The sequence below is a fragment of the Phacochoerus africanus genome, chromosome 5 (genome assembly GCF_016906955.1).
Source record: "Phacochoerus africanus isolate WHEZ1 chromosome 5, ROS_Pafr_v1, whole genome shotgun sequence".
In the NCBI taxonomy this organism is placed as follows: Eukaryota; Metazoa; Chordata; class Mammalia; order Artiodactyla; family Suidae; genus Phacochoerus; species Phacochoerus africanus.
Window position 1 is genome coordinate 9,502,355 of NC_062548.1, and position 13,914 is coordinate 9,516,268.

At 50.7% G+C, this 13,914-nt stretch overlaps 1 protein-coding gene across 1 annotated transcript; it reads right to left on the reverse strand.

The window, feature by feature from the left end:
• Nucleotides 1-182: 182 nt before the first annotated feature.
• Nucleotides 183-13,914, reverse strand: ACTL6B (actin like 6B). The gene is made up of 14 exons (XM_047779116.1): nucleotides 13,779-13,914; nucleotides 13,246-13,322; nucleotides 12,887-13,052; nucleotides 12,481-12,581; nucleotides 6,645-6,742; nucleotides 5,903-5,997; nucleotides 5,731-5,837; nucleotides 4,967-5,056; nucleotides 4,758-4,819; nucleotides 4,533-4,647; nucleotides 4,341-4,421; nucleotides 4,134-4,229; nucleotides 3,837-3,923; nucleotides 183-322 (listed from the first exon to the last, which is right to left on the reverse strand). Exons 1-14 carry the CDS (start codon nucleotides 13,801-13,803, stop codon nucleotides 242-244), a joined length of 1,281 nt encoding a protein of 426 aa, XP_047635072.1. The 5' UTR covers nucleotides 13,804-13,914; the 3' UTR covers nucleotides 183-241.

Sequence of the window (13,914 nt, forward strand, 5' to 3'; positions counted from 1 at the left end):
TGCCCATCCCTAAAGAGGCCAAACTTCCTTTTTCTTAAAACGTTTTTACTCCGTTCGACAACGCAATCTAAGAGGACGAGCGGGAAGGGGAAGAAAAGGGGGCGGTGGGAGCGTTGGGAGCTTGCGGTGCCGAGGCGGGGCGGGGCGGGGGGAGAACGGGGGCGGGGGTTAACCCTCTCCTTCCTCTCGCGTCCCCTCCCCCACTGCTGCAGGCAGGCCTGTGGGTGAGGAGGGGGCGCCCTCAGGGGCACTTCCGCTCCACGCACTGCTTCCCGCCCTCCTCATATTCCTGCTTGGAGATCCACATTTGCTGGAAAGTGCCCTGGGTCGGGGGACGACACTGGAGGTCAGGGAGGCCCTGGAGGAAGAGAGAAGCGCCTCCCCACACTCCACGCGTGCAGGCTCGACGCCCCGGAACCCTCCTCCGGGCCTCCCTGCCTCTCAATCCCACATCCCTCCCGCGACCACCAGCCTGCCCCATCTTCCAGTCCACCCCTTCGTAGTCAGAGGGCGAACACCCGCTGCCTGTCGTTCAATCCAGGATTCATTCATTCAACAAGCATCTACTGAGCACCTGTTCAATAGCTGTTTCCCAGCTGGGAGGTGGTGCTTACAGACCCTGGCCAGTGGCCAACGCTCCATACCTCTTCTTCTCCAGGTACCCTATAGGGCCTAACAAACATGTCAAGTCTCCCTACTTCCCAAGAAAATCTTCTCTCCATGCGACTCACCAATGGACATCACCTAACATCAGGATGGGGCTGTCTTTACTCCCAAGTGCCCCCCGCCCCCCATTGAAACCTGCTCCTTGAGAGTCTCTGGTCCTGGGCATTTCAGGCTGTACCCACTCTTTCATGGTTTCTCTGCCTCTGCCTGCAAGAGTGCGTGTGTGTGTGGCCCTGCTTCTGTCCTATGGCTCAAAGAACACGCCTTCCTGGACCATGTCATCTGCTAGGGTTTGCTCCTGCTCCCGTGCCAAAGCCCCACCCTTCCCACCATCTCTGGTTCCCAGTTCGGATCTCCATGCTGAGCTCCAGACCCTAATGTCTTTTGGACACCTCCTCCTTAGTGTCCCAAGGGACCTCACCCTGGACATGTCCACGGCTGCATTCACCATCTTCACCCAGGCCTGCCCCAAACCTGCTTCTTTGAGCTTCCTCACCTTCCACAGTTGCCCTGTCCAAACCCAGGGGTCCCTTGCCACACTGAACACTTGAAATTGAGCTACCGAGCACTCGAAGTGTGGCTAGTCCTCATGTCAAATACGCACCAGATATGGAAGACTAAGTCCAGAAAAAAGAATGTAAGACACCTCCATTTTTATATTGATGATATTGAAATTATATTTTCGATGTATTGGATTCAATACTATATATATATATATATATATATATATATATATATATATATTTGGGGGGGGGGCATGCCTGTGGCATGCAGAAGTTCTCAGGCCAGGGGTTGAACCTGCACCATAGCCCTGACCCAAGCCACAGCAGTGACGATACCAGATCCTTAATCCACTGAGCCAGTAGGGGAACTCCAAATACAATATATATATATTTTTTCTTTTTAGAGCAGCTCCTGCAGCATATGTAAGTTCCCAGGCTAGGGGTCAAACTGGAGCTGCAGCTGCCAGCCTACACTACAGCCATAGCAATGAGATCCGAGCCACATGTGTGACCTACGCAGCAGCTTGTGGCATACTATCCTCATGGGTACTAGTCAGAGTCTTTTGTTTTTGTTTTGTTTTTTAATAATGAACTAGTCAGAGTCTTAACCTGCTGAGCCACAATGAGAGCTCCCCAAATACGATATATTCTTTTTTTTTTTTTGTCTTTTTGCTACTTCTTTGGGCTGCTCCCGCGGCATATGGAGGTTCCCAGGCTAGGAGTCGAATTGGAGCTGTAGCCCCCGGCCTACACCAGAGCCACAGCAACACCAGATTAGAGCCGTGTCTGCAGCCTACACCACAGCTCACGGCAACGCCGGATCCTTAACCCACTGAGCAAGGCCAGGGACCGAACCCGTAACCTCATGGTTCCTAGTCGGATTCGTTAACCACTAAGCCACGAGGGAACTCCCCCCAAATACAATATATTCTTATTTTTTGGACTGTTTTTAAAAAATGGCTACTAAAATTTTTGAAATGACATACGTGGCTCCCATTACACTCCTGTTGGACAGCACTGCCAGGAGCCAGCATCCTGGGCCTCATCCTTGACCCTCTCCTTCTTACCTTGCACATCCAAAGAGTGTCCACATTCAGTCAGTCCGAACTCTGAGAAGCTGCCAGTTTCACCCCCCCAGTATCCACTCCTCTGTCAAATCCAGGTCACAGTAGAGGCCACAGTAGCCTCTCCAGTCCACTCTCCGCTCTGCAGCCCAAGCGAGCTTCCCAAACTCAGATGCCACAGCATCTACCCACGGCCTTTGGCTTTGCCTGGCTTCCCCATGGGCCATGCACCCTCTCTCCTGCTTTGTCTCATGAGTTCTTACTCATTTCAGCTTGAAGGGTCCTCAGAGGCCCTTCATGATCCCTGAGCCACATCAGGTCCTCCTTTGACAGAACTCCCAACACTTTGTTTTTTTGTTTGTTTGTTCGTCTTTTTTGCCTTTTCTAGGGCTGCTCCCACGGCATATGGAGGTTCCCAGGCTAGGGGTCAAATCGGAGCTGTAGCCACCAGCCTACGCCAGAGCCACAGCAACGTGGGATCCGAGCCACATCTGCAACCTACACCACAGCTCACAGCAACACCGGATCCTTAACCCACTGAGCAAGGCCAGGGACCGGACCCGAAACCTCATGGTTCCTAGTCGGATTTGTTAACCACTGAGCCACGACGGGAACTCCTTAGGAACTCCCAACACTTTGTGGCGACCTCCTGCTTGTCTCGGCTTCCAGACTGTCCCCATTCATGGAGGCAGGGACTAGGTCCAGACGTCTGTCCACTTCAGGCACACGGGAGGCCTGGGGCAACTGGTGACTGGCATGCTCCCAGCTCTGAGTTAATTTCAGACCGTCAGCCTCCTGTTGTTCTGACCCTTGCTTCTATCTCTTTGGGGGCACCCCCTCCAGTGGGTGCCCTCCTTGTCTTGTCATCACCTTGCTGTCCTCTCTGTGTGGCTGACACTCCTCAGATACAGTTTGCATCTGCAGCTCTCTGCTCTGGAACCAATCTGCCTACTGCCTTCTTCTTCTTCTTCTTCTTTTTTTTTTTTTTTTAATTTTTTGGCTATCCCGCGGCATTTAGAGTTCCCGGGCCGGAGGTCAGACCTAAGCCATTTGAGACCTACACTGCAGCTGTGGCAATGCTGGATCCTTAACCCACTGTGCCGCGCCAGGGATTGAACCTGCATCCCAATGCTCCAGAGACACCCCTGATCCTGCTGTGCCACAGCGGGAACTCCTGCTTGCCTCCTCCTTTTTGCCCCTTTCTCGCTACCCCATCCACACTACTACTCGGGACTACAGAAAGAGCCTGCTGGCAAAGTCCCCTTGCGTCCAGCTCTTACCCTGATCTCCAAAGACTCATGTCTGACATAATCTTCCCAAACGTGCCTGTGGCAGTCACACCATCTTTCTCCAAGCAGTCAGTGTCCTGCCCTGGCCTATAAGACCACTACGACCTCATCCCAGCCAGCCACTCCAGCTTCCTCTCCTCCGCTCCCAGATTTGTGTCCTGATGTCACATCCGCCTTTACAGGAGCACTGACTGCCCTTTCACCAAAATAAATGCTTGTTGAATGAATGAACGAGGAGGCAGGCAAGACGGCAGGGGCTGTCTGGATCTGCCCCTTCCCCACATTCGGTGCTAGGCCAAGCCCCTCCCTCTCACCAGTGAGGCCAGGATGGAGCCACCAATCCAGGGGCTGAACTTGCGCTCCATGGTGCTGTTGCTGGCGATGAGCTTCAGTCTCATGCTCTGAGGGGAAAGAGGGGCTGGGGGGAGCCGACACCTGGGTTCTGGGAAGGGTCAGGGCTGGGGGTGGGGAGCACTGGGAAGCCACAGCGGGCAGCCATCTGCTCTGGTGGCCAGAACACTCCCTCCATGCGTGGGAAGGAGGAAGGACTCAGTCCTGAAGGACTAAGCCAGGACTGGAGTCCAAGGCCCTGGCCACGCATGGGCTCCTACCGGTGGAGTCTTCTGGGAAAGTTCTCGATTGAGCCTGTCAGTGAAGCCCTGGAGCAGTGTGTTCCCTCCAGTGACAATGACACTGCCATACAGGCCCTGAGAACAGGGAGACGGAGTGAACTGTCAGGGAACGTCTCCTCCCTGCCACCCCGCCCCTCACAGACACACTTCTGGGCCACCCCACCCAGACACAGGCTTGGGACTCACCGGGCGAATGTCAATGTCACACATGCCGATGCTGGTGGTCACCACGTGGCCCACACCTAACATGGTGTTCCCCGACAGGCCCTGTGAGAAAGGTGACTGGACTTTGGGCCCTCTGTCCCCTCTCCCCAGACCCAAGTGATCCTTCCCAGCTTCCCCCACACCCTGAGGTCCAGGGACTCCAGCCAGCCTCACCTTGACATTGGAGGGATCGAACAGGCCCTCAGGGATGCGCAGTCGCTCGGCACCATAGTCGGTGTTGTAGCCGTTGGGCATCTCGTAGTGCACTGTGGGCATCTGCGCAGCCACCCTACCCAGGAAGGAGCAAGGCTCTGCTTGGGGGTGCTCTCAAAAGACCAGAGGTCGCCCCTGAACCCCAGGCCGGCCGCCCCCCCCCCTCAAGCTGTGGGCCCCACTCACTGCTCATCGTAGGGAGAGTCTGAGACCTGCAGCACGGAGGCCTGGAAGTCCTGGATCACCTCCTAAGAACGCGGGGAGGGGGTGAGGGCGGGGCTCCCTCCTGAGCCCCGCCCCCACCCGCAGGGCCTCGGGTCCCTCCTGGCCTCACAGTGGGGCAGGGGACGAGGAGCTGGAGGCGGGGGCTCAGGGGACCCTCTCCAGTGCCTCACATTGCACATGTAGTTATGCCAGGACTTGGAAACCTGGGGTAACTTCTCTTTCTTCTTCCAGTTGGGGGGGGCACCCTCCCGAACGGGCTCCTGTGGGGACACAGCCTGTGAGCACCCATTCCCACCCTGCTGGCCGCACCCATGCTCCCAGCACTCACTGGTTCTCAGCTAACGGCCCAGATGCTCTGCTGCCCAGAAAAGGCGCTTCTCCCTCTCCCCTGTTAGAGGAGAGGGAACGAGGAGAGCCCATCACCATGGATGCCACGCGTGCAGTGGGCATAGCTGATCTGAAAGGCTCGGTAAGAGAAAGGCTGAGGGCCCTGGGGTATCCTGTAGGAGGCCAAACCTTCAGGAATCAATCAGCCTTTAACTGAGCCATGTTCCACGTGGGGGTCCCTGGCATGCGGTATCTCACTGAACCCTCACGGCAGCCCTACGTGCTATGATTCCACTTTACGGGGAGGAAACTGAGGCTCGGGAGCTTCGGTCTCATTTCTAGGTGACACAGCTTTTCTGTGGCAGAAGCAGACCTTGAACCTGGGTCTTTGGGCCCTCAGAACCCTCCCCAGCCCTCACACATATATCCTGCTGGCAGATGGCTGTGGGACCTCGGCCATGTCCCTTCGCCTGTCTGGATCGTTGATGCCTCAGTTACAAATTGAGGACCAGGGTCCTCTTGGGCCCGGCTGCTCCCCTCTGCTATTTTATGGATCAGAGGGTTGACAGTCATAGGGTGAGTGCCCAGGACATCCCAGAGGCTCCACCTTGGCTGCGATCATGTAAGGTGGGATGATGTCAATGGCCATTTCCTGGAAGAGCTCTCGGCACTGCATGGAGATGAAGTCCCCTGCCAGGGGTGACTTGACAATGCCTAGAAAGGAGTGGGTGTCAGAGCCTGGTCCCCCCAGGCACCCCCAACCCCTGCCGAGGCCCCACCTTGCTGCAGGACGTAGCCATCATGCACTGGAATGGCCGTGGTGTGGGTGGCCCCACTGTCCAGCACCAGACCTGTGGAGCGTCCATTTGCAAAGCTGGTGTGGGATGGGCGGTCAAAGAGACAGCAGCAGCAAACGAGGGAGCGGGACCTGAGTCTGGCCTAGTCGCTCTCTGTTCTCCCGGATCCAGCCCACTCCCAGTCTGCAAATCTCTCCTGGTTTGTGACCCATCCACTGGAGAAGGCTCTTGAGATCCCTGTCACGCTTCTCTTGTCTGAATCACACTTTCTGCCTTCCTTTTGTGCTCCCAGCTTCTCTTTAGTCTTCCTTCTCAGTCCCATGGGCTCCCTGAAATTAGGGGCCATATCACCCCAGGGCTTCGCATAGGGTTCAATGCAACGCACAGCCTTAAAAAAAAAAAAATGCTGCTTGGCTGCTTGGGAAGGGACCACCTCAGTGTCATATACCCTTCCCTCTTCTCTCCAGCCCCAGCCCCTGCCTCCTTGTCCCAACTCTCCATGCTCAACCTGATCCAAGGAACGGGAAAGGGCTGCTGACACGGCCATCTCAAGGTCCAAAGCACTTAGCCCCCCGGGGCCCCTCTGCACTAATGGGGCTCAGAGGGGATGTCTGCCCATCCAGGATACTGATGGCCACAGAATCAGGCCCAGCCTCCAGCTCAGTGCGCCACACACCCCACCCTGGCCCTCCACCCTGGCAGAGCAGCTCAAGCCAGAGGATACGCGGTAAGCACAGCTGTCTTGCATAAGAAGAAGGCAGGAATGTTGTACTGCTCGAACATCAGCTCTGTCAGCTTCTCCCGCTTGGCCCGTGTGTTCCACTGGGGAGAAAGTGAAAGAGGGAAAGATTCAGGAAGGGAAAGGCAGAGATCCATGCACCTGCCCACACGCACATCCATCCATCTTGCACTGGGGACAGAGGTAAGGTCCCTTGACCCTCAGAGCTTTAGAATGTGAGAACTATAAAATACTTTAAAGATAACAATCCAAACCCAACTAAAGAAAACAACATTCAGAGAGGGATAGTGACGTGGCCAAGGTCACACAGAAAGCTCTTGGTAGAGTTGGATCGGAGTCACATGGAGTCTCTTGACTCCTAGCCCAGTGCTCTTTACTGTGCAAAATACATCATATTTCAGGGCCCTCGCAGACCCCAGTACATCCCTCGTCCCCATTTTAGTCATCTCAGAGGCAAGAAAGCTGAGGAAGACGATTTCTGGGTAAAAATGCTGGATTGAATACAAACATCTACTTTTATTCCCTCCTAAGATCACGGCAAAACTATAATAAAGGGGGAATTTAAAAAAAAACAACCCATAAACCTATAAAAGCCAACAGGCCCATCAAAATAAGGGAAGTGCAAATAAAAAGCACAATGAGATATCGCTTCACAACTAGGGTGGTGATAACAATTAAAAAACAAAAGAAAAAGAAAATAATGAATGTTGGAAAAGATATGGAGAAATAAGAATCCTTGTGCATTGCTGGTGGGAAGGTCAAATGGTTCAGCTACTGTAGAAAATGATCGGCGGTTGTTCAAAAATTACGCATAGAATGATCACAGGACCCAGCAATTTCACTCCTACTTATCCATCCCAAAGAATTTCAAACAGGTATGCAAATGAATCCTTCTACACAACTGCCCACGGCAGCACTATTCAAAATAGCCAAAGGTGGAAATAACTCAAATGTGCATCAATGTATGAAGAAAAAAACAAATTGTGGCATATTCCTAAAAAGGAGTATTTCTCAGTCAATACAACGCGGCTGAACCTTGTAAACATTATGCTAAGTGAAATAATACAGAGACAAAAAGTCACATGTTGTATGATCCACTTATATTAACAATCCCAGGATATATATTATATATCCATAGAGAAAGAAAGTAGATTGATGGTTGCCAAGTGCTGGGGGCAAGAGGAGTGAAGAGGAACTGCTTAATGAAAATGGGTTTTCTTTGGGGGTAATGAAAATATTTTGAAACTAGGCAGAGGTGATGCACAACATTGTGAATGGAGTGAATGCCACTGAATTGTTAACTTAAAAAAAGTTAATTTCAGAGTTTTCTTGTGGCTCAGCAGCTTACAAACCCAACTAGTATCCATGAGGATGTGGGTTTGATCTCTGGCCTCACTCACTGGGTTAAGGATTCCATGTTCCCATGAGCTGTGATGTAGGTCACAGATGTGGCTTGAATCCTGCGTTGCTGTGGCTGCGGCGAAGGCCAGCAGCTGCAGCTCCAGTTTGACCCCTAGGCTGGGAACTTCCACACACTGTGGGTTGGGCCCTAAAAAGACAAAAAGAAAGAAAAGAAAGAAAAGAAAGAAAAGAAAGAAAAGAAAGAAAAGAAAGAAAGAAAAGAAGAAAGAAAGAAGCAGAAAGAAAGACAGAAAAGAAAGAAAAGAAAGAACGAAATCAGAAGAAAGAAAGAGGAAGAAAAAGGGAACACAGCAAAAAAAAATTTTGAATGTTGGAAATCAGGTGAGTGATAACTGACTTAACTGGTTCAAGAACACTGAGTTCTAAAACTGATATTGGAAGCAGCCAGCAACAGCCTATTAAATCTCAGACTCCTCAGAGGGATCAGGAATTGGTAGTTTCAGGTACCTCTGGAAGCAGAGGGAAAGGGAAAATGAAAAAGATTTTTTTTTTCCTTTTTTGGTTGCCCCATGGCATATGGAGTTCCCAGGCCAGGAATCACATCTGAGCCACAATTGTGACCTACACTGCAGCTGTAGCAATGCCAGATCCTTAACCCACTGGTTTGGGCCTGGAATTGAACCTGCATCCTAGCACTCCTAAGAGGCTACCGATCCCATTGCACCAGAGTGGGAACTCCTAAATAAGAGTGTTTAAAGCTATTCAAGTAACAGATCCCTAAACTCTCTTCCTAATTCCATGTCACTAAGCTATTGCCCACTCCAACCTCAGAGAAGACTAGAAGGTTATTCTCTAGAGAGAGGAAAGCTGAGGGTCTGAAATGGTGGGACACTTGATACTGTTGGGAATGAGGACATTATATTTAAAAGAAGGGAATTAAGTGATACCATGCATATTGAATGCTGATAACATCATCCCTATTTGCTCACTTGGCTTCCAGAAAGGGGGTGGGGCAGGCCTGTCTTCAGGGTGGAAGTCTTCCCAGTAAGTTACATCAAAGATCTAAAGATGCCAATTATCAGAGGCTGCCAAGTAAACACGCCAGTCAAATCATCCTATTGCAAAGATTTCAGCCAACAAGTCCCCTTGCCCAATCAGATTTTATTTTTTTTTAATGGCCACACCCAAAGCATATGGAAGATCCTGGGCCAGGAAGTGAATCTGAGCCACAGCTGTAGACTTACACCTGCAGCAACATCAGATCCTTTAACCCACTGCTCGGGGCCAGGATTGAACCCATGCCACCTCGTGACCTGAGCTGCTGCAGTCATTTAACTCACTGCACCACAGCTGAAATTCCATAGTCTCCCATCCTTAAACATATGCAGACAACCAAGGATTTACAGAAATCTAAGAAGAGCCCCCAAAAATAGAGACTCCCAAGAAAGGGCAGGGAAAGAAAGCAACTTGGAAGAACAATAATTATACAAGGAGAAGAAAACTTCTAAAGACAAAACTAATTAATACCTTTAGTGAGATAATGAATGACATTGCACATATGAAACAAGAATAGGATACCCTAAAGAGTAACATTTGTGGAACAAGAAAGACCTCCTGGGAAATAAAAACACAAGAGCAAGAATGAAAAAATTAATAGAAGGGTTGAAAAGTAAATTGAGGGACTATCTTGGAAATTAGAGGAAAAACATAAAGAGCTGGAAAACATAAGAGAAAAGATAAGAACATTAGGAGAACAATTTAGGAGGTACAAAATCCAAATAATAGATTTCCCAAAAGAGAAAACAGAAAATACTGAAAGAAATAAATCATCAAATAAGTAATTAAAGTTTTTCCATGAAATTGAAAGACATAGGTTTCCAAATTAAAGGGACATATTGAGTGTCCACCGCCATGGACAAAAATAAACCAATATAAGACCATAAAATTGTAATATACTGAGGACAAAGTGAAAATGTTATAAGCTCTCAGAAAGAAAAATAAGTTACATCAAAGGATCGGAAAGTAAATGGTTTTGGTCTTCTTGATGGCAACAGTAGATACTGGAAGACACTGGAGAAGTGCCTTCAAGAGTCCAAAAAAAAAAAAAAAAAAGATTTCCAAATTGGAGTGTTACACCTAGCTAAACTATCAATCCAAGGTGAGACATGTAAGGTCTTAAAAATTTTACTTCCTGTGACCTTTCTAAGGCAGTTACTGGATGATGTGCTCCATGAAAACAAGGGAGTAAATCAAGGAAAGGGGTCATGAGATACAGGAAACAGAACTTTTAATACAGGAGAGAGACAAAGTATTTCCTTAAGGTGATGGTGGAGGGCAATGTCAGGATGATAGATACGTTTTCTTTTTTCTTCTTTTTTTTTTTTGTCTTTTTGCTATTTCTTTGGGCCACTCCCACGGCATATGGAGGTTCCTAGGCTAGGGGTCGAATCGGAGCTGTAGCCACTGGCCTACGCCAGAGCCACAGCAATGCGGGATCCGAGCTGCGTCTTCGACCTACACCACAGCTCATGGCAACGCCGGATCGTTAACCCACTTAGCAAGGGCAGGGACCGAACACGCAACCTCATGGTTCCTAGTCGGATTCGTTAACCACTGCGCCACGACGGGAACTCCAGATATGTTTTCTATGTAGAAAGCAACTAATCCACAGCAGAGCAGGTCAGTGGGCTCCTGGGGAGATTTCTTCAAGATGAAACTGATACAACACTCTAAAGAATTAATGTCTTGAGAAAAGATATAGATAACTGAGGAACAATCTATCTACTACGTTATTAGCAGATAGAAAACTAAGGAAAATAGGAACTAAGACAATTTTCAGTGCTAGAGAGAACAAAAAATTTGCACAGGAAAGGTAGAAACCATAGTTTATTGGTTGGCTCAGGCCTAATAAGCATATATAATAAGTGTAAATACTGAATATTGATCTTAAAAAAAAAACCCTAAACTACAACAGTACTTAAGGTGAGAAATAAGAAATGTATGTGGTGTGGGTAGAGAGGAAAGAGAGCTAAATGCTGATTTTCTATAGTGGGAAATTCACAGATAACAAAGCTAAAAAAATTCACAATCAGGAGTCCCCATTGTGGTTCAGCAGTATTCATGACTAGTATTAGTGAGGATGCAGGTTCGATCCCTGGCCTCACTCAGTAGGTTAAGGATCCATCATTGCCCAGAGCTGTGGTGCAGGTCACAGATAAGGCTCAGATCTGGCCTTGCTGTGGCTGTGGTGTAGGCTGGCAGCTATAGCTGTGATTTGGCCCCTTGTCTGGGAACTTCCATATGCCTCAGGTGCAGCCCTAAAAAAAAAATAAAAAAAAAAATCATGATCAGCAATTCAATTCATGTGATAATCAGAGATATGAAAGGTAATGGAAAAAAAAAAGCTAAGAGAAAAGTAACTGCCTCTGGAAAAGGGTGAAGAGAGGGTATGAATGCCAGTTTTTCCCTTAACATACTTTCTAAAGCAAATTGATTATCACTTTCATTTTGTTTTTTACTTAAAAATTGAAGTATAGGAGTTCCTGATGTGGCACAGTGGAAACGAATCCAATTAGGAACCATGAGGTTGCGGGTTCGATCCCTAGCCTCGCTCAGTGGGTTAAGGATCTGGTGTTGCCAGGAAATGTGCTGTAGGTTGCAGACCCAGCTCAGATCTGGCCTTGCTGTGGCTGTGGTGTAGGCCGGCAGCTATAGCTCCTATTAGACCCCTAGCCTGGGAACCTCCACATACCATGGGTACAGCCCTATAAAGCAAAAAAAAAAAAACAAAACAAAAAAAAACCAACCAAACCCAACCAACCAAACAAAAAAAAAAAACCCAAAAATTGAAGTATAGTTCATTTACAATGTTGTGTTAATGTAAATTGACTATTGATGTGTATATATAATATGGACAACAATTTTAAGTTAAAAGTTCAAAAAAGACCTTGGGAGGAGGGGCAGTGGAGGGGCAGTGTAGGAGTCTGGCTGGGGGAAAAGCACGTGGATGGGGCGGGAGGAGCGAGGCATGTAGATTAAACCAGGGAGGAAAGAAAGTGGTTGAAGATGATGGTGTTGGAAGGAAAGTCTGAGGGAGTTCCCCCTGTGGCTCAGCTGTTAATGAACCCAACTAGCATCCATGAGGATGGGGGTTCAATCCCAGGCCTTGCTCAGTGGGTTAAGGATCCGGCGTTGTCATGAACTGTGGTGTAGGTTGCACACATGGCTTGGATCCTGTATTGGTGTGGCTGTGGTATAGGCCAGCAGCTACAGCTCTGATTGGACCCCTAGCCTGGGAACCTCCATATGTCACAGGTGTGGTCCTAAAAATACAAAAAGAAAAAAAGGAAGGAAAGTCCAAAAAGCAAAGTGGAGTGATTGATGGCAGTGGCTTGATGAGAGAGGTGAATGGTAAATGGTGGGACCCAGAGCTAAACTAGGGGCTGGATGAGGCACTTACCGGGGCCTCAGACATGAGCACTGGGTGCAGGTTTGGCTCGGACTTGACGTGTTTGCTGTAGGTGTGATCCAGGATCGCACGGAAGCACTCCCAGTCCTCGACTGGGGCCAGGAGACCAGGGGAGAGATGAAGGTGGGCAGGCAGGTGTCCAGGGACAGGAAGGAAAGGAAGGAGGGAGGCCAAGGCCAATGGAGGAGAGGTGAGACAAGCTCCTGCAGAAATTCCCCCTCCCCAGGAATCTGGTGGCCCCTGGTTAGGAACCAGGCAGCTGTGGAAAGTAGTGAGGGCATCCCTGGGACTTAGGCAGCTGCAAGGAAGACTCCTTGGGTGTGGAGTGCTGTGCCCTGGGGTGAGGGGGGGTGGGCTCCCAGTCTGTGTTAGGAGGCAGTGGGTGCGGGCCCCTTACTCATGCCATTCTTGAGGGGGGACATAACTTCTGCTCCATCCCGAGGCACGTGGAGGGCGTTGGTATCAATGTGAAAGATCTTCCCTTTCTTCTCTTTCTCCCCCTCCAACTCCAGCCCACCCCCCTCCTCTGCGGCCAGCAGCCCCACAGTGGTGGGGAAGTCAGCCTGGAGGGGAGCAAATACAGAGGAAAAATCAATCTCTTGCACCTACCCAGGCCCTTGGCAGGGCTCTCAGCCCATCCCTGGGCTTACTGCCAAATTCCAGCTCAGCAGAGCTTCTTTCTTGGCCTTGAGACCCTGGATCACTGAGAAGCCTGGGTGGGGGGGCAGGATTTGGGGAGGGGGCTGGAAGGCTCACCTTGGGGCAGTCCTCCCCAGCATACCCAGCGCGGACTGAGAAGGAGCCAATGTCAAAGACCAGCGCCCCCACCTCATCTGTGCGGAGAGACAGACTTGTGAGGGGACCTCTCCCAAACTCTCTCCCCTTGGATTGCTCCGAGAGGAGGTCAGGGCAGAGCCACAGTCTCACCACCTTCAACGTCGGACGGGGCAGGTGGGAGCTCGGCCAGGAGTTCGGGGTCTTGGGAGTGGGGGGTCAAGATTCCAAAGTCCCTTTTGACCCGTGGCCCGTGTGCAGGCCACTCTCCTTGCCGGGCTGGGGGCCGGGTGGAGGTGGGTTGAATGATGGAGAGGTTGGGCCGAGTGCGTGCGAGCGTCTGGGAAGGGTGTTAGGTTGGAGCGGCGCAGGACCCAAACCCCGGGTTGGACCCGCTGTAGCGCCGAGGTGACAGGCCCCAGAGTGTCCAGAGCTTGGATCGCGCGGGTTCGGGGCGCTGGGCTTCGGGTGAGGCCGCGCCGGGCTGGGGAGCCCGAAGCCCGAGGCTCGCTCACCTCCGCCATAGACGCCCCCGCTCATAGTGCCCTCTCAGCGCTGCTCGCGGCCCGTGGGCGGCGGCGGCGGGATCAGCACCGAGGTGGCCGGACAGCTCCCGGAATCCCGGGAGGGGCGGGGCTCAGAGCGGCCTAT

Bases quoted from the DNA above. Each gene is read 5' to 3' on its own strand.
- ACTL6B (XM_047779116.1), bottom strand. From the start codon at position 13,803: ATGAGCGGGGGCGTCTATGGCGGAG. The intron at 13,323-13,778 runs GTGAGCGAGCCT...CTCTCCGCACAG, and splicing joins CGGGGGCGTCTATGGCGGAG to ATGAGGTGGGGGCGCTGGTC. The intron at 5,057-5,730 runs GTGGAGCCTCTG...GTGTCCCCACAG, and splicing joins CTTACATGATCGCAGCCAAG to GAGCCCGTTCGGGAGGGTGC.